This window comes from Ambystoma mexicanum, chromosome 4p, assembly GCF_040938575.1.
Source record: "Ambystoma mexicanum isolate Mex_15411 chromosome 4p, UKY_AmexF1_1, whole genome shotgun sequence".
Classification (NCBI taxonomy): domain Eukaryota; kingdom Metazoa; phylum Chordata; class Amphibia; order Caudata; family Ambystomatidae; genus Ambystoma; species Ambystoma mexicanum.
The window spans coordinates 209,044,861-209,069,520 of NC_090927.1; the positions used below are offsets into that span (position 1 = coordinate 209,044,861).

The 24,660-nt window shown below is 46.3% G+C and overlaps 1 protein-coding gene across 1 annotated transcript; it reads right to left on the minus strand.

Annotated features, from left to right (window-relative positions):
* Positions 1–329: 329 nt before the first annotated feature.
* Positions 330–2,687, minus strand: LOC138452813 (E3 SUMO-protein ligase KIAA1586-like). Its single transcript, XM_069605152.1, has one exon. It carries the CDS (start codon positions 2,685–2,687, stop codon positions 330–332), a length of 2,358 nt encoding a protein of 785 aa, XP_069461253.1.
* Positions 2,688–24,660: the final 21,973 nt, after the last annotated feature.

The window sequence follows — 24,660 nt, forward strand, 5'->3', positions numbered from 1 at the left end:
GTACTGCCTTGTCAACCTAAAGCTGTAGCAGCTGAACAATACATATGAACTTGGCTCATTCAACAACATGCTAACTTAATAGTTGAATTACATTTTATTTTACACTTCAAGCAGAGGCAGCTGTTAATTAAGCTTATAGGCAGTAGTACTGACATAAATATATACAGAAAAACTATCAAAATAAATATTGTAATTTACATTTAAATATGTATTTAAACATTGGTACAGAGTGCAATGATATTGTGTTGTATTCCATGTACGCTGATGCTAAGGGACCTTTATTCAGAATTGTTTTGTTGCAAAGGGAACTTGTGCTCAGAAAGTAAAAATTATTCACTGGCCAGAACGTTCCAGATGTGCTTATAAGCTGATTCATTAACAACTTGTCTGCGAGCCATACAGTTTGTGGCATCAGCGCTTCTCCTGCCTTTTTGCAACCATTTCCTTACGTAGCAGTGTGGGATAAACTCTGTCACAGGAGGCCCAACAATTTTTAAGAACATTACAGAGGACAATCTAGTAACTGACATCCTATTGCGCAATGGGGTAAGCACATCATTCATCACGCTAAAGCCACGCTCACAATCAGCAGTGGATGTGGAAAATGTTTCCACAATTCTTGCTAAAGGTTTCAACTGTATAGGTATCATGCAATCTTTATTTTGTTTGTAATCCCTGAAAGCGTTTATGTACTGTCGGGCATCAAAAACATGTAACTTATCACAAAATGCCTGCAAATCAGCATCACCATACTGAATATCCACAGGAACGGGCCAATAATGTGGATTCAGAAGCTTGTATGCATCTATCAGCTGTTTGTACTCAATTTCTCCCTCTCTGTTGGAGGTATTCTTTGAAAGATTTGATGCTGTTGCTATTGTCATTCTTTGGCAAATATTATTTGTCAAACTCCTAAAGAACTGAGCTCTTGATATGCTAATACAACCTTTGGTGTTACTGTGCTGCAGTTGTATCCCATTAAATTTCATTTGTTCGACAGCAGTAGCTGTAGCTGTAGCATAAGGCCCAGGTGACAATGCCATTGATTCAAAGACATAAATATGCGTTTGGATTATTCTGTCTGCCTCATATAATGTCATGTCACGACGCTGCAGTTGTCTGGATAAGTCACCCAGTTCTGTCAGGGCATCGAACATTATCCCCAGGTTCTCCACAAATACTGTAGATGTTAACATTCTGTTTAAGCCACAGTATTTGTTACGCTCAATTTCACTCCTCGCTGTGTCACAAGAAGATTCACCAAAATGCTTATTTAGAGCTTTATAATTATTCCACACAGCCTTTACTGACCTTTCGCTGGAGGCCACCCAACGTATATCTAAAATCTTTCCTATTTTGAGAAGCCTCACTTCTACCTGTGCTGCACATTCCCCTAGCTCGCGCTGATTTTTTGGGGAGGCATGGTAAGTTGCATACAGCTTGTCAAAAAAAATCTTAAGTTGATTAATCCCTGTGACTTCTTTTGAAACATCGCCAACCGCAAGCTCTAATTTGTGGTTAGCACAGTGCCAAATAGTCAACTGTGGATACTTAATCTTAAGTAGTGTTCCTACACCAGACTTCCTTCCTATCATGTTAGAAGCCCCATCAGTCACTAGCTGAATCAAATGCATTCTTAGATAGTCATCTGTAAGGCCATAACTCTGCAAGCATGCCAATAACTTATCAAAAATTATTTCTGCTGAAGTACCAGGCAGTTCAACAAGGTCCAAGAAAAAGGTCAAAGGTGGATCCTCCTTCTCAATGCATGCTCGTATACAAATAATTAAAGTTGTTAGTTTACTGAAGGTGGTGGATTCGTCTATTAATACAGATATTTTTGATTCATTTTGCAAGATATGGTGAACCAGTTTTGCCCTCATCGTGGTTGCTATGTGCTCAATAATGTCAGCACAGCTGTGGTCAGAATGCAACACTCTTCCCAAATCAACACCATTCATTCTTTGAACATCTACATCCAATGGTAGATCAGTAAAAGGACGTTCATGTTTACCTATTTTGTAGGCACTTCTAAATACACGGCATGTGTCTTCATATAATTTAACTTGCATTCTGGAATTTAACTGAGTAATGGATTCACAAGTCCTTACATCTAAAATGGCCACTGCTTTCAAATGGCAAGCGCTGCTCTTATGGAGATACATTTTTTTACGCAGGGCGCTGTGTTGTTTCTCTTTAGTGGGACCATACGAGCTGACTGAAGAATTCACCCATTCCAGAGAGAAATGCACACCTTGACTTGTTTCTGTTCCAAGATTTTTAACTTCCCTACAGATTTTACATCCAAGCTTCCCTTTGGAAGAAGTAAGCCAAGGGTATTCTTTGCATTTATTTTCATACTGTTCCCATGACCAGCAATCAGGATGCTCACTTCTTTCCTCCTCCTCCCTCACATTTTCCTCTTCACCAAGGACCAGGTCCATTACACTGTCTCTCTCATCGGAAGCTTCTATCATCACTGGCATAACCTCTTCAGGGGGTACTTTTCTTTTTTTCTCAGGTACCTTAAGCATTTCATCTGTTCTACTTGCAGGCACTGGACTAAAGTTGCTTTCCCCGCCTAGATTTTCTGCCACTGCTGGGTCTTCTACTCTGACATCTGAGCTCTTTTGAGCTGTTTCCATAGATGTAGCTGGAGCATTTTTCTTCTTTAGCCACTTTAGCATCCTATGTAAATAGTTTTGTAAAGAAAGATACTTTTATAAATGCTCGTTATAAGCTAGTAGCTAGACATACACGTCACTTGCTATTATTAATTAAAGCCAATTCTCTAAATTCAAACAGTCTTTCTTACTCGCCCAGAGTGAATATTCACTCGCCCATTGCGAACAGTGTCTCCATGTTTTGTGGCCTATTACATCAATGTGTTTTTCCGATAAATGAATCATTCAGTTGTGTGCAATGCATTAATCCTGCATGGCAGGATAGAGATTGAAGTTGCATTTCACAATGTTTTTATTGTCTCTTTAATCAATCCACTTTATGCTTGTGTTAGGGGTTTCCCCTACCTCGGATACACCTGTACAATATAGGTCTGAGTCGAACTATTCAGGAAAGAGATAGCCCTACCTCATGGGGATATATATCAGATTTAGATATTGAAAACCCTATTCTTTGGTAAGGGTGAGAAATGCAGACCAATTTGCATGGCAAAGAGATTTATGCTTAAATCTGATTCCCCAGATTTATTTCTCTCTTTACCTTAGCAGTGATTTGAGTAGACTGGTTACAAGAGTGGGAGACTTCAAAGACTCTGGCTAAGATTGGGGATGGCTGCAGCCATCTATGGCCCTGCTAATGAAAAAGTCCTGCCTTTCTGTAGCTCTGTGTCAAATTTTGCCTCATTAAGTGGCCATATGTGTTCTCTTTTGGAAAAAATGGAGTGTAGAATCTCAGCCCACAGGCCACAACCCACAAAATCATGGCAGGTTAAGGGGTACACATGATCTGAGAGGCAAGTGGATACACCACCACAACAGCTACACCATGGATAATCTGCAGCTGCTTTCTACACATTCAGGAGCCACGTGGGACGGACTAGTAGCTATGTAAACAGACTGAATGGTGTCTTCCTTCAAGTGCTTTATCACTAATAACATATGGAAGATATACAACCATGTTCTCTTACCTTGAGCAGTCTGGAAACAACACTTCCTAAATGCCTCTGGGTTGGCTGGGCAGGATTTCAGTCACCTGGTTGTTCTCTTGTGGACAGATGAATCCCTAGGGAATGAAGAACAGGCATTCACATGTTAGAGAATGTTTGCAAAGCTTGAATCAGGTAGTCTACTAAGAGAAGGATGCGTCCAGGAAAGAGTGAAGCTTGAGGTTGAAGGATGTGGAATACTGATAAGGGCATACTCATTCTAAGAGGCTAGGAAGTCGAGTATTTAAGAAACCAGGGCACTACGAGGAGCATGCACACACGAGTGGGATCCCATGTATGGTATTCCTCATGTGCTTGGTACTCAGACCATTTCCTAGACATTACTTTACACAGATACTCTTTATCATTTGCTGGTCTTATCATGAACATCCCTTGCTTAAAAATGTGTTAAGAGCTAGGTGGGGTATGGGATACAGGGGTGAATATTTCAAGTTCCAAACTACTAGCTAGCCATAAAAAAATCACTTACCACCTCAATTGCACATATACAGCACACCATTTTCCAAATGTATCTATATAATAACACTTCTGTATATCCAGTGGGAAGAAAAAACACAGCGAGCACTGCAAAGTACACATTTCAAGCCCCAGAATGAAAATAGAGAAATGTATATATTGCAGTGTTACAAAACTGATGACTGGCAACACTGGGACTGTTGCTGGAGGGGCCCACTTGACATGAAAAGTTTGAAATGCCCTGACACTGTCCCTGTCACAGCTCAATGCATTTTATTTAGGAACTCCACTGTGCTTCCAGAAATATTTCCCTACATCGAACTTTGTTTTTCTGCTTTTGTGGGGTTGGGTAGGAAGCTGATGAAATACCCACACATCACTGCTTCCAAAGCTCATCAACTTGAAAATAAATACGTTTTAGGTAACAAAAAGAATACTGCTTTTGTATTCTGTTCAAACCTAGGATGTTTCCAGATCCTGTAGTAATGGATGACATTAATATTACTGCATTCAATAGTATTCATTTGTGTTAACTTTAGAAGGATAAAAGTCTGTGCTGGTCCTATTGGGAGGCTATCCTTTGATTACATAACATTCTTTGCAGTCGCCACATAACCCTCCTTTGACCTATTTATTAAGATTGCTTGCTTCCCCCATCCATTACATTCTCTCCCAAAGAGTCAACCCCAGAAACTCTCCCTTCTCCCGGCAATCCACTCTGGAGCAATGCAAAGCATGTAGTGTGTTACAAAAAAAAAACTAATAAATAAATGAAATAAGCATCAGCTGAAATCCCATATCTACATTTTACACGTAAATTACTTTCAACTGTGCATGTCCCCAATAAAGTAACAAGAAGTTTGAGATAAATGAGGGTGCCCAATAGCTTCCAGTTGGGGGTATCTCTTACGTAATGGGCTGCCCTGCCGCAATGGGGACCATGCAGTGTATTCCGCATGCACGTTGATCAGACTCACATCAGCACATCACAACATGCATCCATTTTCAATTATGTGTTCTTTCATTATTTAGGCAAGTACTTCGTTTTGCAGGCTGCTGTCCTTTTAGAACAGGTTGTCTGAGAATGCTATAGGGGTGCACCTAGTCTAAAATTATAGGGCGGGGCGAACCCTTCAAATATTGGAAGAGGCGCTAAATTACTTGTGTAGGGGCATCTAACTTCATTACCAGTAATGAGACTATTCTAGTGCAGCTTCAATGTAACAAACAGTTAGCTCTCTCCTTTATGTCTGAAAACACCCACTTCTTGCAGATCCTGAAGATCCTAGAAAGTGTGAGAATGTCAGATGGTGGCGTGCAATGAAAGACTCAATATCATAGCATAGCAGGACATAGAGTGTGGGGCAGTACTCTGGACGAACCAAGCAACTTCAGTGGCTGGGAGCAACAGAGGAGAAAATGTAATGTTGGTTCAACCACAGTTAGTGCGCTATACTAGAATCTCTGGTGTGCTGATTCGCTGTTGAGACTATGTCTACCTGTCAAATCAAGCCCTATTCTAAGGTTTTAAATGTAATCACTTATACACACTCACATTTTTGCAGTTGAAGCCAGGGTGAGATTACATTATATGCTCAGGATCACACACTTAAGCTAAACAGTGAACAGGGATTTTAACCCACTGTGCAATTTGGGCACAGCCATCTTCTTCCATGTTTTAATCGGAACAAATATTTAAGTTTTGGGTCTCAATCAAGACCTATTATAATAATGTCCTATAGAGTTTACTTGCAAAATACACAAATTGCATAGTAAAGCATCATGACAACATGTACATTCGTATAGCAGCATGTTGGGCCAAAATAATATCAGTGTACCTTTTATTTTCCACATCCTAAATGGAAAATAATAAGATGCAAGAGGCAAAATATCTATTTACCCACTTTATTTTCAGCGATTTAAGACACACTCACAATAAAATAAGTTGTGTCATGAACTCACTTAGGTTTGGAGATTCGTCACAAACCTCCAGCGTGACGTGTTGTTATGTATGGTTTTAAGAATATTCAACTAAGGACATCAAAGCAAACTTTAGTTTTTAGCATCAAACTATTAGACATTATGGGTGGCCTGGCTGGCCCCTGACCTCCTGCCGGCACCCTGCCAGGATGAGACTGAACATCCCAGGAAACTGCGTTGGTGCTCTGACTTGGGGGGCCTTGGATCAGTGTCCTCGGGGGCAACACGAGCGAACTATCTCAGCAACCCCCCCCCCCTAAAATTAATTCTCATTCTACCACCTGCATGGGACCGGATTAAGGTAAGAATCACTTTCCATTTACAGAGGACTTTGAACATGTTTAATAAACATTTACTTAGAGCTGTACTGCATTTCCCATTATATTGTAAAAAAGGTAGTGCGGGTTTGCTTGTGTTACCCAGTGCAATGCAGTTTAATTATTCGCCTGTGTGTTCTATTTTTGAAGCATTTTTATAATGCCATGGTTCCTGGATAGCTTCTAGGCGCCTGGCTATGCTCGCATAGGTAAGAAAAGCAATGGATGCCCTCAGTCTGCGAATGCTCTGGGTTTTTGTGGTCTCCAGCCTTACCCTTCCACTCTCAAATTGTATTCATTTTCCCCCACGGTCAGACTGGACCATAAAATTGTCTTGGGCACTAATGAAAAAGTGGCCCAAAGTTGCAAATGGCAATTCATTCTTTTGACACTGTTTACCCAAGGGGGAGGTATTTTTATAAAACGGGACAAAAATTGTGCATTTTAATGATTATTTATTCAGCAACACTGGTCAAAACTACTATCCGCATAGTTAAGTAACTCATAAAATTGGCCCATATTGGCCCAAAAAGTGTCTCACTCCTGCAGAAGTGGAAACACGCAGCTTCTGGGCGCTATCCTCTGAACTCATACTACTGCAGTGCAGTGCAGTGCAGTACAATATGCTTGGGTCGGGAGAGAGGGACAACACTGAACCGTCCTTCTCTCGCGACCCAGCACCTGGCCCTGTGTGACCTCACGCCCGCACCAAAACCAAATAAAAAATGCTCAGGTGACCATGCTCTTGTGAGCTTCATTAGTGCGGCACCGACAGCTAGAGCGGAAGTGAAACTTCATTAACAGCCGTGTTTCTAACTGTGAGACAGTTTGCGCTGAATGTGATCGCGTCTAGGGATTCCTAAAGGGCAGTCCGTGGGCACCGAGGTTTATTGGGAAGGCATCTGCTGTAGCGCTTCACAGCACAGGGTGGGCGGAACCAGGACAGAGGCGCTGTATCTTCTGGTGACGTTGGTCCTATCCATGCCTTGATTGTGTTGGAGGTCACACCTATACTCGCATGACACGTTATTGGCGGGAATAACACCATTCAATTACAATAAGTGAAAGAGAAATTAATGCTACAGGACACTCTAGGGATCATTATGAGTTTGGTGGTCACATTGGTGGTGCTAATACCACAAAGCTGAAATACCATTACCACCTGTGGTAACAGTGGTGCCTCTGTTTTATTATGAGATTACCATTATTCTCCATTCCGTACTCCTAAAGGACATTAAGGGGAATAGAGATATTACCAGTGGTAGTAAACTCACCATCATCCTGTGTCTGTAGGTTATACTATCATGTACATGCATGCGTTTTTCCTCATAATCAGGTGTACTTAAAAATCAGATGAAGGTGCCCGCCGCACCACCTTTATTTTCAGTTACCGCCGAGCTCGCAATGCATGAATGTGTGCCCCATGTGTGTCGATGAGAGCTAAGACTCTAATTGCAAAGGTCGAATGAGGTCATGCGAAAGTGGAAGTTCATGATTGAAACTACTAGGGGAGGACAAAGAGACCCCATGCAAGCTACCCACTCGCAGACTATACCTACACTAAGGAGAGACAGCCTCACACCAAGGCAAGCACACCACACTCCACACTTACACTCATGCCCACACACCAGTTAGGGCCCAATATACTGTAACCTCTTAAGCACATGAACTAATCCTTCCCAATGAGACAATCCGAACCAACCACAAAAACAAGGTTTCCAGAATATGGTTACAACCATCTGACCCAGCCACATTCCCTCCTGGTACACCTTTCAATATCCCAGTGGCCTCCATCCCTGTGAACCCAAATCCCTCTGAGCAACACCCCTCTCCTGCCCACCAACCATCTGACCCAGCCACATTCCCTCCTGGTACACCTTTCAATATCCCAGTGGCCTCCATCCCAGTGCACAACACCCCTCTCCTGCCCACCAACCATCTGACCCTGCCACATTCCCTCCTGCTATACCTTTCAATATGGTCAGGAGAGAGGGACGGCACTGAACCGTCCCTCTCTCCCGACCCACTAGTCATCTGGCCTGGCTGGCCCCCGACCTCCCGCCCACACCATGCACATGCACTGCACTACTGCAGTGCAGTGCAGTACAATATGCTCGGGACGGGAGAGAGGGACAGCATTGAACCGTCCTTCTCTCCCGACCCAGCACTTGGCCTGGCCCTGTTCTAACACAGATTCATCTAACGGGGAACCAATGAGCGGTTCTCCAGTGGCATTCTTTAGACTTCTCTGTCTCGGGAGGATAGTCTCAGGGGCAACGTGCTCGCCGTGGAAGCAAGACGTCATGGAGCACCACAGGTTTGATCCCCGGGTTCGCGCTTAGAAACCTCTGGGTATTAAGCGCGTTATAAATAACCTATCATATCAAATTAGCCTTACCTTTTTTATTTTTCCTCAGTTTAATTAGATTACTATACATGAACGCATAATTAGATTTAGGCTTACAAGGTGCGGCATTTGTTCGGTTTTTTTTGGTCTCAGCATTTTCTTTATGGTGTACCATTTTCAATCCAGATGTGCTGGTGCTGCGTTCACATCCTACTTTCCGCCCAATGTTCATACTTTTGTGTATTAGCAGTGCCTGTATATCAATTTTTTATTCTAACCGTGCACATTTTGCCAAGAGATCTGTCAGCAGGTTCTCAAAGGCATTCAACATCATACTAGATGTCATAGTGCTATCGCCAATACTTTCATTCTTACATATACTCGGGTCAGGCAAAGCCTTTGACAGTGGAAGCGCATTAGGTGCAGAATTGTGCATGCCTGCACCCCATGACAGACCACCAGAAATAAACCCATCTTTCAAGCCACTGAGAACGCTAATAGCGTTCATTGACCCTTGTGGGAACATCACATCCACTGCTAATGGGGACTTTTTTTATATCAACTAGAGGAGTGGAGGACTCACAAAAGGATTGGGACATGTTCTGCCCAGGAAACTGTACTCCGTCGTCCTCCAACTCACATATGGGAAGATCTAATTTTAAGTTTACACACTGACTATTTATAATAGTCCTATGTACTTGGGATATAGCGCTTAGGCTATTCCCTTCCAACTTACATGGTGGATACACTGTGATCACCTCAGTTATGCAATTACTATTGCTGGATCTCTCATAAATAACGGAAGGTGCAAGGCCAGTAGACCCCACAGAAACAACTGACCTCGTAATTCAAGGAAGTGTTAGTTATCAGGGCATTTGTTACCTTTTGACTACACAACATTTGGTGCCCCTCGCCACAAATGACATCATCTAACAATTTTGAACTTACACAACCAAGATCAGAAGTGAGTTTGCCTTGATTTCCACATATTATACTGCACTGCACTGCAGTAGTGCAGTGCAGTCAGGGCTCAAGTCGAGGGTACACGCGGGGGGACGGAGTCCACCCACTTTTTTCAGTGGGTGGACTCAGTCCCCCCAGTTAAAATGAGAAACATTGAATGTGCTCTTTTAGTTTATGAATTAAAGCCAACCTCACGGATCGAGCCACAGTCGTCAGGTTTGCAGGCCTGACACTTGCCCACTGCACTATATAACCTGATGAAAAATAACAAACAACTAAAGGTGAAAATGCCCATTTTCGGTACTGCAATTTTCAGGGAAAACATTTGTTTTGGTTCTCGGAGTTTAAAACATGCACACCTTTTAATGTTTTTAAAAACACTATTCGAAGAAAATATCCTCTCTTGGTTTTGTGTGGGTGTTGATTTTATGAAGGGCAAATGCCATTTGTCTTGTGCAATTTGGGTGGTGGTTATGCAAAGGCAGTTTAATGAAATGTGCATATTTCACCTTGATATGCTCATTTCTGGCAACGTCACATCCCATTGCGTTTCTTGATGAGTCCCCCCACTTATATTTTTAGGACTTGACCCCTGACTGCAGTGCATGTGCATGGTGCGGGCGGGAGGTCGGGGGCCAGCCAGGCAGATGACTAGTGGGTCGGGAGAGACGGTTCAGTGCCGTCCCTCTCTCCCGACCTGAGCATTTTTTTTTTTGTTTTGGTGCGGGCTGCACCAAAACAAAATAAAAAATGCTCAGGTCGGAAGAGAGGGACGGCACTGAACCGTCCCTCCGAGTCCCGACCCACTAGTCATCTGTCTAGCTGGCCCCCGACCTCCCGCGACCCGCCCGCACCATGCACATGCACTGCACTGCAGTGCAGTGCATGCAGTAATATGCTCGGGTCGGGAGAGAGGGACAGCACTGAACCGTCCTTATCTCCCGACCCAGCACCTGGCCTGGCCCTGCTGTGACCTCCCGCCCACACCGAAATAAAATATGCTCAGGTCGGAGAGAGGGGCGGTTGGCACAGAACCAACCGTCCCTCTCTCCCGACCCACTATACACTCGCCTCCATCTGCCCCCCCCTTTACCTACCTGGCAGCGCAGTCTGCAGGAGGTAATGAAATTCTAGGCCTGCTGCCTGGCGAAGTCCATCTCCGACAGAGGCTGCTGGTCACTGGCCCACGCCTGCGCATAGTGAGGGGCACGTGCAGAAATGAAAGGCACTGCATCTCAATGCGCAGGCGTGGGCCAAGGCTCTGCCATCAGCCTACTGTTTGCAGCCTGCATCAGACAGTGCAGTGCTGCCACCGTTCCTATACTTTTACTTTAAAAAGGAACGCTCCGGAGCGGTTTCTTTTTAAAATAAAAGTATAGGAATGGTAATGAAGAAAAAAAAAAAGTAGAGGAGCACCGCTCCCATCCGCTCCCGCTCACTTCGATCACTGCAAGCCGCACTAGATAAAATTTTAGGCTGCTCCCCATCAGCCTGGCTTGGATAACGTCCTTTCTAAACGATAGGAAGGCACGTATTCATTGGAGAGATAAATTCTCAGAAGCAGCACTCATCCTACCACAGGGAGCCAGTCTGTCTCCTCTGCTCTTTAACCTTTACATGCGTAGCCTCTGTGACCTATTGGAAAGCATTGGTGTGTTTTTCACAAACTACGCTGATGATACACAGCTGTTTTTTGAAATGACGGGAGATTACACGACAGATAGCGCTAAAATAGAGGAGGTTTACAAGATCATTGACATATGGATGCAGAGGCACTGGATGTGTCTCAATAATAGCAAGACAGAGCTCATGATCTTTGGATCCCAGAATGTAAGATCCAAGTTAGGAGACCAATACAGGGAATTCATGATAAAAGAAGCCAAAATTCCAGTACTATCTCAAGTCAAAACATTAGGGATGATGGTAGAAGCATCAGTGGGGGCTGAAGCACAGGTAAACTATCTATCTAAAAATAATGCATACTACTTGCGCCTGCTGAGAGCCATCAGACCACATATTAGCGAAGCAAACGCTGCAAACATTGCAAGAGCGATCATTTTGTCCGGGCTGGACTGTGACAATGCGTTACTAGTGGGTGCCACCAAGAGAGAGTTGCAACAATGCCAGGTCATGCAAAATGATGCCGTTCGTATCGTCAAGAAAGCCAAATATGGAGAACACATATCGGCTGCAAGGAAAGATCTTCATTGGCTTAGAATTGAAGAGAGAGTCAATTTTAAGGCCATGACAATTGTTCATAGATGCTTATATGGCAAGGAGCCAAGATACTTTAAAGAGAAATTCTCACTATATACACCTAGGAGAAACCTTAGGTCAGCCAACATAGGCCTCCTGGCTATTCCAATGGTCAGACGAGCAGCAGGTGGAGGCAGAGCTTTCCCGACCAGAGCAGTCAAGTTTTGGAATAGCCTCCCAGGGAACCTAAGATTGGAAGGAAATTACAGTAATTTCAATAACCCCCAGATAAACCAGGGTGTTTTCCCTATGCATTTCACAATAGACTCTGACCTTCCTTATCTCTTTTCGGTTTTCCATCTTCCATGTCATTTTCCTCTCTCAGGATGTCTCCGCGCCCTGATGCCTGCGGGCTGTCGGCGTGTTACAAACACATAGAAAATAGAAAAAATAGAAAATAGTGCAGGCATGTCCTCCAACCCCATTATTGCAACAGATAGTGGTATCATTTTGGTGTAGGAAGGGGTGTGGTGTGTGGGTGTACTCCTTTTGTACTGGGACAGGCTCCATTGACTCCTCCTGTGTTGATTGTGTGCACCTGTGGCGGTTGCCTACACTGCAGGTTGCTATTTACGGGTTGTCCACGATGCCTGTATTGACGCCGTCGTGCAGGTCCTAATTACTGCCTTCGGGTGGCGATATTGGCGGGTTGTCGGCTCGTAATGGCCCAGACCCGTTAACGATGCCGGTAATACCATTCCGCCTTCCTTTTTTCATTACCTCCATGCTCGTAATGAGGCCCGTAGTCATTGAGCTTCCTGTAAGAGTCCAGCACGAGCTGCCGGGCAAGGGCTAGATGGCTAACTCTCACTAGCCGTCCCTGTGGCACCTGAGGATGTCTGTTTTCAATAAATGAATAGTAGGTTTCATTTGCTATGAAAGAGAAACATCTTCTCTTTCCTGGATGGCAAGCTGATCAATGGATCAAACAAGCGGGCAGCACCGAAAGGTGAGGAAAAAGAGGCACAGCGCCTGTACAGCTGCAAGAACCAGGGGGTTAGTCAAGGCAAGCAAGAGTAGCCTCTGCATTAAAAGGAGCAATAGTGTTATCAAAGGCAACTTTTCATTAGAAAGCAGTACCAGAATGGACTTTTTAAGAATTTGAATAACTATCACAATAGTAGTACTAGTGCAAGAAAATATCTGGGTATACCTAACAGCAAGGAGCAATGTAATGCTTTAGTGTACGATAACAGGAAATGGCTTCTCTTTATAACCCGGAAGTGCATCTTTGCCGTTTTGGATTCAGAAACTCCTGATGTGCCTGCCTGGAGAAAGCATGTGAGAAGGATGCAAGCCCTTATTCCCAAAGCCCTGCGGGGTCTGTGCCATCCTAGTCCTTTCAAGTCCTCTCCTGGCCCTTGATGGCCGCAGCACGCCCCTTGCCGATCTTACTGAATGGTAGGTGCACGTGGATGACCCTGTCCCATTCTTCTGCGACCTCATCAGGAGTATACCATCTATCTAAAATCGTGATGGGAACCAGATGTCTGGGATTTCTTTCTATGCTGGGTTGGCCTGGCCTCCCACTCTGGGCGCTTCACACGGAAGTTCCCCTTTTGCTCCCATAAGTGCAGCAGTTAAGTGAATTTGGGGAGGCGGTATTCTATTCTCTGGGGAATTCAATCCAGGTAGACTCATCAAAACTGGAACCTGCTCGCAAGCATGGGGGCACGGGGAATGGGTCACACGCCTCGGCTCTTGACACACGGTTGCCAATGGCCCTCTAATCTTCCAAAACATGGACCAGCATTGGAGCAATGTTCTCTTATCTTTCAGATAGCAATATTTTCCACCAGAAAAATGTCCATGAGATTTGGGTACGGAATTAGGTGATCCGCTTCACACGTGTCTCATCTGCACTTCAGTACAAGTGTGAATGTGATTAATTTCAGCAAGCTTCCCAGTCGTTTAAGCAGATCACCTACCAATCTAACCTCCCCTCGCCCCCTCACCCCCCTCCCCCCCGCCGCCACCTCCATTCACACCTGTATTCACTAAGTGGGAGTTTATCCAGCTTGGAATGAAGGAAGGTTTACAGCTTTAAGGCTATTTTTCAGAGGTGATTGTCCTGAAGAGGCCTCATTGAAATGCACTGACAATAGCCCACAGGCTGGCCAGGTCCTTCGAGAGTTATACGTGACCTACAATATGGTAGACTATAGGACACATATGGGTCGATTACTGAATGTGATGGGTTTTTGAAGTGCCAGGCCTGTATCAGGATTCATTAATTTCTTAAAGGCTGCTTTACATAGGATAAGTAAGACCACCTCCTTTCAACTGTGGAGGGGCCTCAAGATACTCTCTCGCTCGCACTCCGGTGCTTTACTGCATGTATCTGCAACCTGGCATGATATGATATGAAATGGCATTTATAACGTGCCTATACACAAGTGTTTCAAGGCACAAAGGTATCTACTGCAGAACCATTCACTGACTCTTTATGCCTCTCCGCTGATGGCAACCGGCTCATTATCAGTGTATGTGTCCACGCGAGTACCACCGCACCGCTCTCTCACTGTATAACCACACAGTCAAGGACTGGATCATATCGAACAGGTTCTTCTTCAATGCCGGCCAGGCAGGAATATTCAGCCTTGGTTCCACCCTTCCAGCCCACACTTTACTCGTCGAGCACCTTAGGTCCCACCCCTACTGGCAAAGCCACAAGTCTAGGTATTGTGTTAGCTTCGAATATCACTCTCACTATGAATGCACATACTGAGCTTCAACCTGGCACAAAAATTGCACCACCCCTCGAAATGGGTCAGAAGGTGGATCTGATCCGATCCCTGGTTCTGAAAAATCAAAATAATTTGTGGAGGTCCTTGTGTTGGTCACCTTAACAGTCAAACCAAATAAATGCAATCAGTTTAAAATAGTGCAGCTGAGTCACCTGAAGCTTAGATAACCGGGATCACCTCATCTCGCCATTTAATTCCCTGCACTGCCTGCACCTGCGGCTGAAAGGAGGCTACAACTCAACGATCTTTTGCACGACCCAGAGAATCCTTTGGATAAAAAGGCCCAGCATGGTTCACAAGCCTCATGTGGCACTACAGCACCAACGCATGACTCCCTCAGGCTCTCATCTGAACAGCGAGTTCCTCAAACTCATGCCAAAAAATCAAGAACGTGTGCATGACCGCTGTCCACTCAAGGTTCTTTACTTTGAATGGTACTCCCGCACGACCTAACATGCAACAAAAGCTTTGATCATTCACGAAGCAAGCTCTCCAATGAAATCCCAGCATCTTGAAAGTTGGCCACCTTCCCCCGTAACTTGCACCAGGAAAGCGGTCTCAACATCCCCGTGAATTGTTCTGCCTGTAACGCACCCCCTCTGCTATCACATGTTCCCTAGTGTCTTCTTACCTCTGTCCTCCACCCCTCAGGCTCTCTTAAATGGCAACTTTATGTGAGGTCTGTCTATGAAGCACAGTCGACAAATGAACAGACACATAACATTGACCTTTCACCTGTCCGTGGTAAGCAAGGTCATGGACCAATGCATCCACTGGGGAGATCAGTGTCTCCCCTGAACGTCACAGGTTACAATTAGGGCCGCGTCGCTCAGCCTTTCATCCTTCCTTGGTTGATACTTTGAGTACCATTGAGCTGGGTAATAACACCTTAGTCAGCCGATATAGATGAGCCAAACTGGAAAGTGCACAATATTAGTGTAGTTGTTACTATTATGGGTGGAAAGGGATGGCTATGTATAGATTAGACGTTGGATCACCCAATAGTCAAGTAGCAACTGGCGGCGCTAGATCATAAGCGTTGGGGTGACTCAAATGGTTCTATAGAAAGCCCCTCAAGCAGGGTGGCCTTGTGACCACACCCTCTGTCATGCACCAGTGGGAGGGAAGAAATAGTGCAACATATGGGATGATATTGCAGAAATGTGTCACTGGTGCAAGTGCAATTAGCACTAGGGCAAACAGTGCACCAGGGCAAACAATGCACTAGTCTAGGACAAAAAACATTCTTTCAATGCATTTTTGCACAATGGCAAAGTAGTAGAATTAGCGCACACATTGCCCAGGTACAAATAAAACTGGCAGCACTTCAAAGTGTCCATAAAAGCACTCATGACCTTGCGTGGATCTCATTTGCATTTGTAGAAAGCAAGGGAAATAGGTAGAAGGTGCTTTTTCGTGGTAGCTGACCCCAGAAAAGCTGTGCGCTGTCTCTACTCTGTTGCCCCCTGAAACATACTGGGGTGGTGTGGTGCGAGTGGTACGTTTTGCCAACTGCTACACTTCGGTAGAAACTTCAGTTTCCTTCGCTCTGTGAGTGGGTTGGCATCCATTGAAAGCCTTCACCCGAAGAGTTCAACCACAGCTCTGGCACTGCGCGTTCACGCGGCGGCGCGGAACTCCCCAAAAGTTGGCAGGACTGCTCTCCCTGCACCATGAATGAATGGCAGTAGGAAAGGAAGCACCTGCTGTGTGTAGGAAACCCAGGGGCACGTTTATTATCCCCTTTCACAGGTCTATTCAGAAGTGCATTGGGGATTTCCTCTTTCCTCTTCTGGTACTTCACACTCATTCACAACAAGAAAGGCATTGTCCCCATGAATAATATGCCAAGGAATATGACTGCACTTTATGGAAGCCACTGCCAATAAAACTATTTATAATATTTTTACAAATGAATGGACTTTTTTTCTAAAAGTTAAAGCCTGCCAACCAAACATTGTGATCAAAATGCAAAAAGGGATTATGTTCTTATGGTCAACATAATGTTTCCCATATCACTTATTTTCAGTTTCCTTCCTTACACCAGTCCCCCCTTCCACTGTCGCTCACATTCAACCCGACACAGGCAAAAAGCTAAGCATAGAAATGACAATAGCACTTCTGAGTATTATTCCAAAGGACGTCATCAGACAGTGCCAGTGCCTCAAGGAGATACAGTGGAGTGGTCTAATGCCATCACCAGACAGTGCCAGTGCCTCAAGGAGATACAGTGGAGTGGTCTAATGCCATCATCAGACAGTGCCAGTGCCTCAAGGAGATACAGTGGAGTGGTAATGCCATCATCAGACAGTGCCAGTGCCTCAAGGAGATACAGTGAAGTGGTCTAATGCCATCATCAGACAGTGCCAGTGCCTCAAGGAGATACAGTGGAGTGGTCTAAAGCCATCATCAGACAGTGCCAGTGCCTCAAGGAGATACAGTAGAGTGGTGTAATGCCATCATCAGACAGCTCCAATATCTGAAGTAGGAACAGTGGGGTGCTATAATGACAACATCAGACAGTGCCAGTGCCTAAAGTAGATACAGTACAGTGCTGTAAAGACAACATCAGACTGTGCCAGTGGCTCAAGTAGATACAGTAGAGTGGTGTAATGACATCATCAGACAGTGCCAGTGTCGCAAGTAGATACAGTGGAGTGGTGTAATTACATCATCAGACAGTGCCAGTGCCTCAAGTAGATACAGTGGAGTGGTGTAATGACATCATCAGACAGTGCCAGTGCCTCAAGTAGATACAGTGGAGTGGTGTAATGACATCATCAGACAGTGCCAGTGTCGCAAGTAGATACAGTAGAGTGGTGTGATGCCATCATCAGACAGTGCCAATGTCTCAAGTAGATACAGTGGAGTGGTGTAATGACATCATCAGACAGTGCTAGTCCCTCAAGTAGATACAGTAGAGTGGTGTAATGACATCATCAGACCGTGCCAGTGTCTCAAGGAGATACAGTAGAGTGGTGTGATGCCATCATCAGACAGTGCCAATGTCTCAAGTAGATACAGTGGAGTGGTGTAATGACATCATCAGACAGTGCTAGTCCCTCAAGTAGATACAGTAGAGTGGTGTAATGACATCATCAGACCGTGCCAGTGTCTCAAGGAGATACAGTAGAGTGGTGTGATGCCATCATCAGACAGTGCCAATGTCTCAAGTAGATACAGTGGAGAGCTGTAATTACATCATCTGACCGTGCCAGTGTCTCAAGGAGATACAGTAGAGTGGTGTGATGCCATCATCAGACAGTGCCAATGTCTCAAGTAGATACAGTGGAGTGGTGTAATGACATCATCAGACAGTGCCAATGTCTCAAGTAGATACAGTGGAGAGCTGTAATTACATCATCTGACCGTGCCAGTGTCTCAAGGAGATACAGTAGAGTGGTGTGATGCCATCATCAGACAGTGCCAATGTCTCAAGTAGATACAGTGGAGCGCTGTAATGACATCACCGGACAGTGCCTCAGTACATACAGTGAAGGTGTAGCTGGAATGTCACTTAGATTGGGCCAGCAGCATATGCCTTCGGTCCCAGGGCAGGAGTAAAAATAAACTAAGGGAGACACTTTCAGTTTGAATGTTTATTTTTTGTGCCCTTCAGCAACCAGGCACAGGTTTGAACACTTAAAAGATCCATCGCATTTTAAATAACAGATGTTACTATTACCCAAGTAAATGGTGCTCATTAGTAAAGGATTCGAAAACATGCATGCCGATTCCACAAAGGTCCTGTATGTGATCGTAGCCCAGGTGATAGACCCTATAATTGGCCTCCCCTCCCATGCGTTCTCTGTCTGCTTTCTCTCCCTTTTCTGAGCAGAGCCCCATTGCCTGGTAGCCCGGTTCACGCTATATTAACCCCTTATGGAGACACACATGCTGGCCTGCTTTTTCTTTTGGCACAGAGTAGTAATATACATTTAGAATAACTGCTGAGTTTGACAATTCTACAACCAGCAATGAAGACATACCACTGTCCACTTTTCTCATCCAACCTGTTCATTCACAGTTTTGCTCATTTTGCTTTTCTGTGCAGTTTACAAATACAGGACTACAACCACCCAGTTACAATATGATGTGAGCCTTAAGGGCAAGGCTGATTTTGTATTTCACAACTGGCATGGGACAACCCTAGATTCTGCCCAATGCGTTGTACTTCTTTCAAAACTTAGACACAAACCAAAACTGCCTGTATGATTAAGTCACATGCTTGTAGTCATTTTCTGACACAGTGATGCAACTTGTTTCTATACACTAAGTATATACATATTCATGCACCAGGCAGGCAACTATGTTTCCTTATAATCTGTCCTGCACAGCTGAGAATAGCTTGGCTATATTCAGAATGGCAAGCAGTGGCCTGTGGCAATGCGGGTGGGCTTTTCCCTGCATACTACACCAGGTCTGTGCCACTGAGCAGGCATTTGCATAATTGTTGTAAAACTAAATTCCTGATAAATCATACAAATGTACTGTTCTCACGTTTTGTATGGCCCTGGAGGTGTAGCATACACCCCTGGTCGCCATATACAGTTCATATATTTCCACTTATTCAATCCAGTGTGAAGGTTATGAAAAGCACTGCTGTTGTATAAAACTATCAAAACACCAAGGTTCCTGTTACATCATAAATCCTACCTGTCAGGGCGAGTGGCCTTTATTTCTGTCCAGACGGCAGACTTGGGCTTAGGGAGATTGTACCAATAAACCCTCTTTATTCTTTAGGACTACAACTCCTATCAGCCCTAGCCAGCATTGCCAATAGTAACGGATCATGGACGTTGTAGTCCAAAGCATATGGCGAGCTGCAGTTTGCAGACCACTGGCTTAGTGGAATGGAACAATGCGCTACCCCTCCTCCCTTTGCCCTGTAGAGGGGATAGGGTAGAACCTTGGGGCACCTGTGTAGGATTATCTGCCTGACCTTGCTCGGGCAAAAAACAAATGGAACTGGTTTGTTTTGGAAATGCTAATGTGGGAGAAGAGCATGGTGAGTGAGCAGGACTTTGTGATCAACATGTTAAAGGCAGATCATAGACCTTCTGGCACAATTAGTCAGCGATTGCCACTGCCATTGAGCCCTCTGCGGAGCGAACCGTGTGTTTCAACATAAAACACATTAAGAACACAGCAGTCATCAGGGAAATCCTGTATTAGGTGCTGCACATTAGAAGGAGAGGTTGTGTGAAAAATGGACTCGTTACGAGGTTGGCGGTAATCTGCTGGTGCTGCGGGCGGCTTGCCGCCAACCCCGTAACACCGATTCCACCGTCTGATATCCCGGTGCCACTGGTATATCACAAGTGGCAGAGGAACGGTAAGTCACTATTCCCATGGAGTCGCACATGACTGTTTGGGAATGTGGACACTGAAGCACCAGCGCCGTTGCTAACCGTGCTTCAGTGAGAGGCAATACCGGTAGGGGTCTGAACACCCGTCAAGTCAGGCCTGCCGGGGGATCCGTGCTCCTGCTGGCATTCTCGAAGTATGGCAGTCCGGAAAGGGTGCCGGTACGTTGCTACTGCCACCCTTATTTCCGGACCGCCATACTTGTAATGAGGCCCATTGTGTGGAATACAAAGCACTGAGACCTGGGCTGAGACTGGACACACCACACGAAACAGTTTGAGGGGACGGGATATGTACAGGATGCTATACACAGAGACGCGGTACGAGCTTGCGCTCCTCCACAATGTGAAGCCTTCCATCCCTGCCGCTAATTTCAGAACAGTTGTCCAATTCCTGGTCATCTCCCAACTGGACTGTGGCACTTTCCTACTCGCAAGAGTCCAAGAGGGTGAAATCCATCCACCACGCTGCAGCACGCCTCATCACAAGACTTAGAAAATTCAACCACATCACCATCCATCCTCAATGATCTGCATTAGCAACCCTTGCAAGCATGCATCATGGTCAAGACTGCCTGCATCCTCTATAAAACAGCCACAATGAAAACCCCACTGTGCCTGGTCAGGGCACTCACCAACTCCGGAGGCCATCATAAGCCACGGCGCAGCCAGATGGGAAATTAAGAACTGCAAGAGGGAAGTCATTAGGCAAGGTGCCTTTTTTCTGCTATCCTGCTTGTCTCTGGAACAAGTTACCAACACACATTAATCTGGCCCCCTCCATCCTATGCTTCAGGAAGGACCTAAATAACCTACTCTTCAAAGAACATCTTGCGATCGTTGCAACCCACTGAATGCCTCCCCTATAAACAGCTCTTGGTTATTTCCCAGCTAGGTTTGTGCTTTGTAAATCCCATAAAACACATACATACATTTACAGTAGTAGCGGTGGGTTGGCACAGGTGCTGAAGACGAGCACATCCGCAGTAGGAGCGGCGGGGTGGCACAGGTGCCGAAGACGAGCACATCCACAGTTGTAGCGGTAGGGGGGCACAGGTGCTGAAGACGAGCGCATCCACAGTAGTAGCGGTGAGGTGGTACAGGTGCTGAAGACGAGCGCATCCACAGTAGTAGCAGTGGGGTGGTACAGGTGCTGAAGACGAGCGCATCCACAGTAGTAGCAGTGGGGTGGTACAGATGCTGAAGACGAGCGCATCCACAATAGTAGCGGTGTGGTGGTACATGTGCTGAAGACGAGCGCATCCACAATAGTAGCGGTGTGGTGGTACAGGTGCTGAAGACGAGCGCATCCACAGTAGTAGCGGTGAGGTGGTACAGGTGCTGAAGACGAGCGCATCCACAGTAGTAGCGGTGGGGTGGCACAGGTGCTGAAGACGAGCGCATCCACAGTAGTAGCAGTGGGGTGGTTGAAGACGAGCGCATCCACAGTAGTAGCGGTGGGGTGGTTGAAGACGAGCGCATCCACAGTAGTAGCGGTGGGGTGGCACAGGTGCTGAAGACGAGCGCATCCACAGTAGTAGTGGTGGGGTGGCACAGGTGCCGAAGACGAGTACATGCACAGTAGTGGGATGGTACAGGTGCTGAAGACGAGCACATCCTCAGTAGTAGCGGTGGGGTGGTTGAAGACGAGCGCATCCACAGTAGTAGCGGTGGGGTGGTTGAAGACGAGCGCATCCACAGTAGTAGCGGTGGGGTGGCACAGGTGCTGAAGACGAGCGCATCCACAGTAGTAGCGGTGAGGTGGTACAAGTGCTGAAGACGAGCGCATCCACAGTAGTAGCGGTGGGGTGGCACAGGTGCTGAAGACGAGCGCATCCACAGTAGTAGCAGTGGGGTGGTTGAAGACGAGCGCATCCACAGTAGTAGCGGTGGGGTGGTTGAAGATGAGCGCATCCACAGTAGTAGCGGTGGGGTGGCACAGGTGCTGAAGACGAGCGCATCCACAGTAGTAGTGGTGGGGTGGCACAGGTGCCGAAGACGAGTACATGCACAGTAGTGGGATGGTACAGGTGCTGAAGACGAGCACATCCTCAGTAGTAGCGGTGGGGTGGTTGAAGACGAGCGCATCCACAATAGTAGCGGTGAGGTGGTGCAGGTGCAGAAGACGAGTGCATCCACAGTAGTAGCGGTGGGGTGGCACAGGTGCAGAAGACGAGTGCATCCACAGTAGTAGCGGTGGGGTGGCACAGGTGCCGAAGATGAGTACATGCACAGTAGTGGGATGGTACAGATGCTGAAGACGAGTACGTGCACAGTATTGGGATGGTACAGATGCTGAAGACGAGCACATCCTCAGTAGTATTTTGTCAGGTGGGAAGAAGAAGTAGATGGATTGGCTCAGGAGGAGATCGACATAGTAGTCGAGGCAAGTGACTACCAGAGTTAGTGTGAGGGAATTGTTAGCGTGTTAGGGGAGTAGAGGGCAGATTTTCTTGATATAAAGGGGGTTGATTCTGGCCACAGTAGAGATACTAGTAATCTTGTGCTTTAGGTGGAGATTGGTGATGAAAGGGACGCCAAGCTTCTGTAGCCCGTGGCCCGAATAGGGCCTGGATTGGCAGGGCTACATACTTCTCCTCAAGGGGAATATAGAAATAAACACAGACACCAGGGTGTAGGAAATGAAATCCTTATGTTGGTGATTGTGTGTGTGTGTTTTTGGCTTGTGTTTTCCTTAGAATGCTTAGCTATACTGATCCACCCAGGCAACGATGGGACTGGGTGTAATGTGGCAGAAAATAAAAAAAATCCTGCCCAGATGGGGCTTGAGCTTGGAAGAGGGAACGTTCTGAGGAGGACCGCTGAAAGAAAAGAAAACGTTGAGGGAGATGAAGAGAGAAGCCGCTACTATTAGGACTCTCTGGGGAGCCACGGCCTCGAGCAGTCCCCTAGGGTTTCATAAAACGTGTGTTTGGGGGGCGACCCAGCATCATCTGCAGGCCAGGGCTGCGGGCTCAGAGCAGCCCGCGCGGGCATCCGCAGGGCCTTGGGGACTGGCTCCCCGCGTAGGCCGCATCATCAAAATTCATGGGCTGCATGTGTGAGGTGGCCAGGGGGAGAAGAAGGCGTACCCCTATCCAGGCCACATGGGCTGTGGAGCCTGAAACGAGTAGCATGGCTTTGCTCCCTGTTGGCCCACCCCGTGGCCAGGTGAGGCGGACCGTGAAGAGAAGTCCTCCTGGCCGGGAGTGCTAGGCAGCCCAGGAGTAGAGGCAGTGGTGAACGTTGGGCAGCCAGGGTGAAGCAGGGAGCCCTGGCACGTCAGCCGGAGCACCGGAAGGACCACTGATGTCACGGGGGGGGGCAGCGATTGATGATGGCGACTTATCCATAGCAGTGGAAGCACCCCCTGAAGAGGAAATGGGTGCTGGCTGCAGCGGTGGTCTGGTCGTGGGCAGCCCAAGAAGATGACAACGGGCCACTGAACGCAGCAATGATCGTGGGAGGTCCCCTAGAGCACAGGGCCGCCCAGAAAACGAGAAAGGGCAGCAGGAGCAGTGGTGGCTGCCTAACGACTGTGTGCTTGCACAGACACACACAGCGAGTTTGGGTGCAAGGGCCCACCCAGAAAAACAGACAGCAAAGGGAGACCACCTCCACCACCGAGTTCCCACCCAAAGGTACAAGAAATCGGTGACTAGCTGCAGCAGTCACCTCTATGTAGCACATTATATCTTAATATGCTGCTTGTGGTATATGTAAATATACAGCTATCTATATAGTTATAATAATGTACATTAAGTTATTTTTTATAGAGTATTTTTATAGTTAAGTAGAGAATGTATAGGCGGTTTAATTATATCATGTTGGAGGAAGGGAAAAGGAGTTGTGTGTACCCTGGCGCGGGGCAGGTGAGGGAAGTGGCGGCCTGATAGAGGCTGCTGATGGAGCCGGACCACCCACTGAGGCCATTCTCTGGTCTCTCTCTGCAGTGGGTGTTGCCAGGTGTAAGTAATTGGTCTATGCCATCAGTTCCACCCACTTCCAGAAGGGGGGATTCATATTAGGAGTTAAGGGTAAAACTGTTTATTGATGCATGGATGTACGTGCTTTCTATAAATAAAGAGAGGTCCCTGTTGGATCCCTACTCTATCCACCTTGCTGTCTGTATCCCATTGGAGTAAGTTAAGGACCCGGGGCGTAGCCCATCTCCTGTTTAACAGTGATCTTATTTGCAGGTGCATAGCCCCTCCCTGTCCAGCTGGCCTAGGGGGTGCTGGGGGTGGTGTGTCCTCATGGGGACTGCCCGTGGTCTGGGCAAGGAGAGGTGCATACCCTAATGCCAGACCAAGGCTGGAAACAGGGGCTGCACTTCCATTCCTTAGGGCAGGGGGAGAGCATGTCAGGCTTGAATGAGATAAGTGAGAGGAGAGGTTTTGATGCAGCCGGGTAGTTTACTTTGGTCTTGAAGGAGGTAGTAGTAGTAGTAGTAGTAGTTTATTATTTATAGGGCGCGCCATACCCTGGGGCATCAGGGCGCACAGGACAAGAAAATGCTCGGCTTAGTTACGAGTACATA

What these genes read in the sequence shown, in the direction of transcription:
- LOC138452813 (XM_069605152.1), bottom strand. Translation starts at nt 2,687, where the DNA reads ATGCTAAAGTGGCTAAAGAAGAAAAATGCTCCAGCTACATCTATGGAA.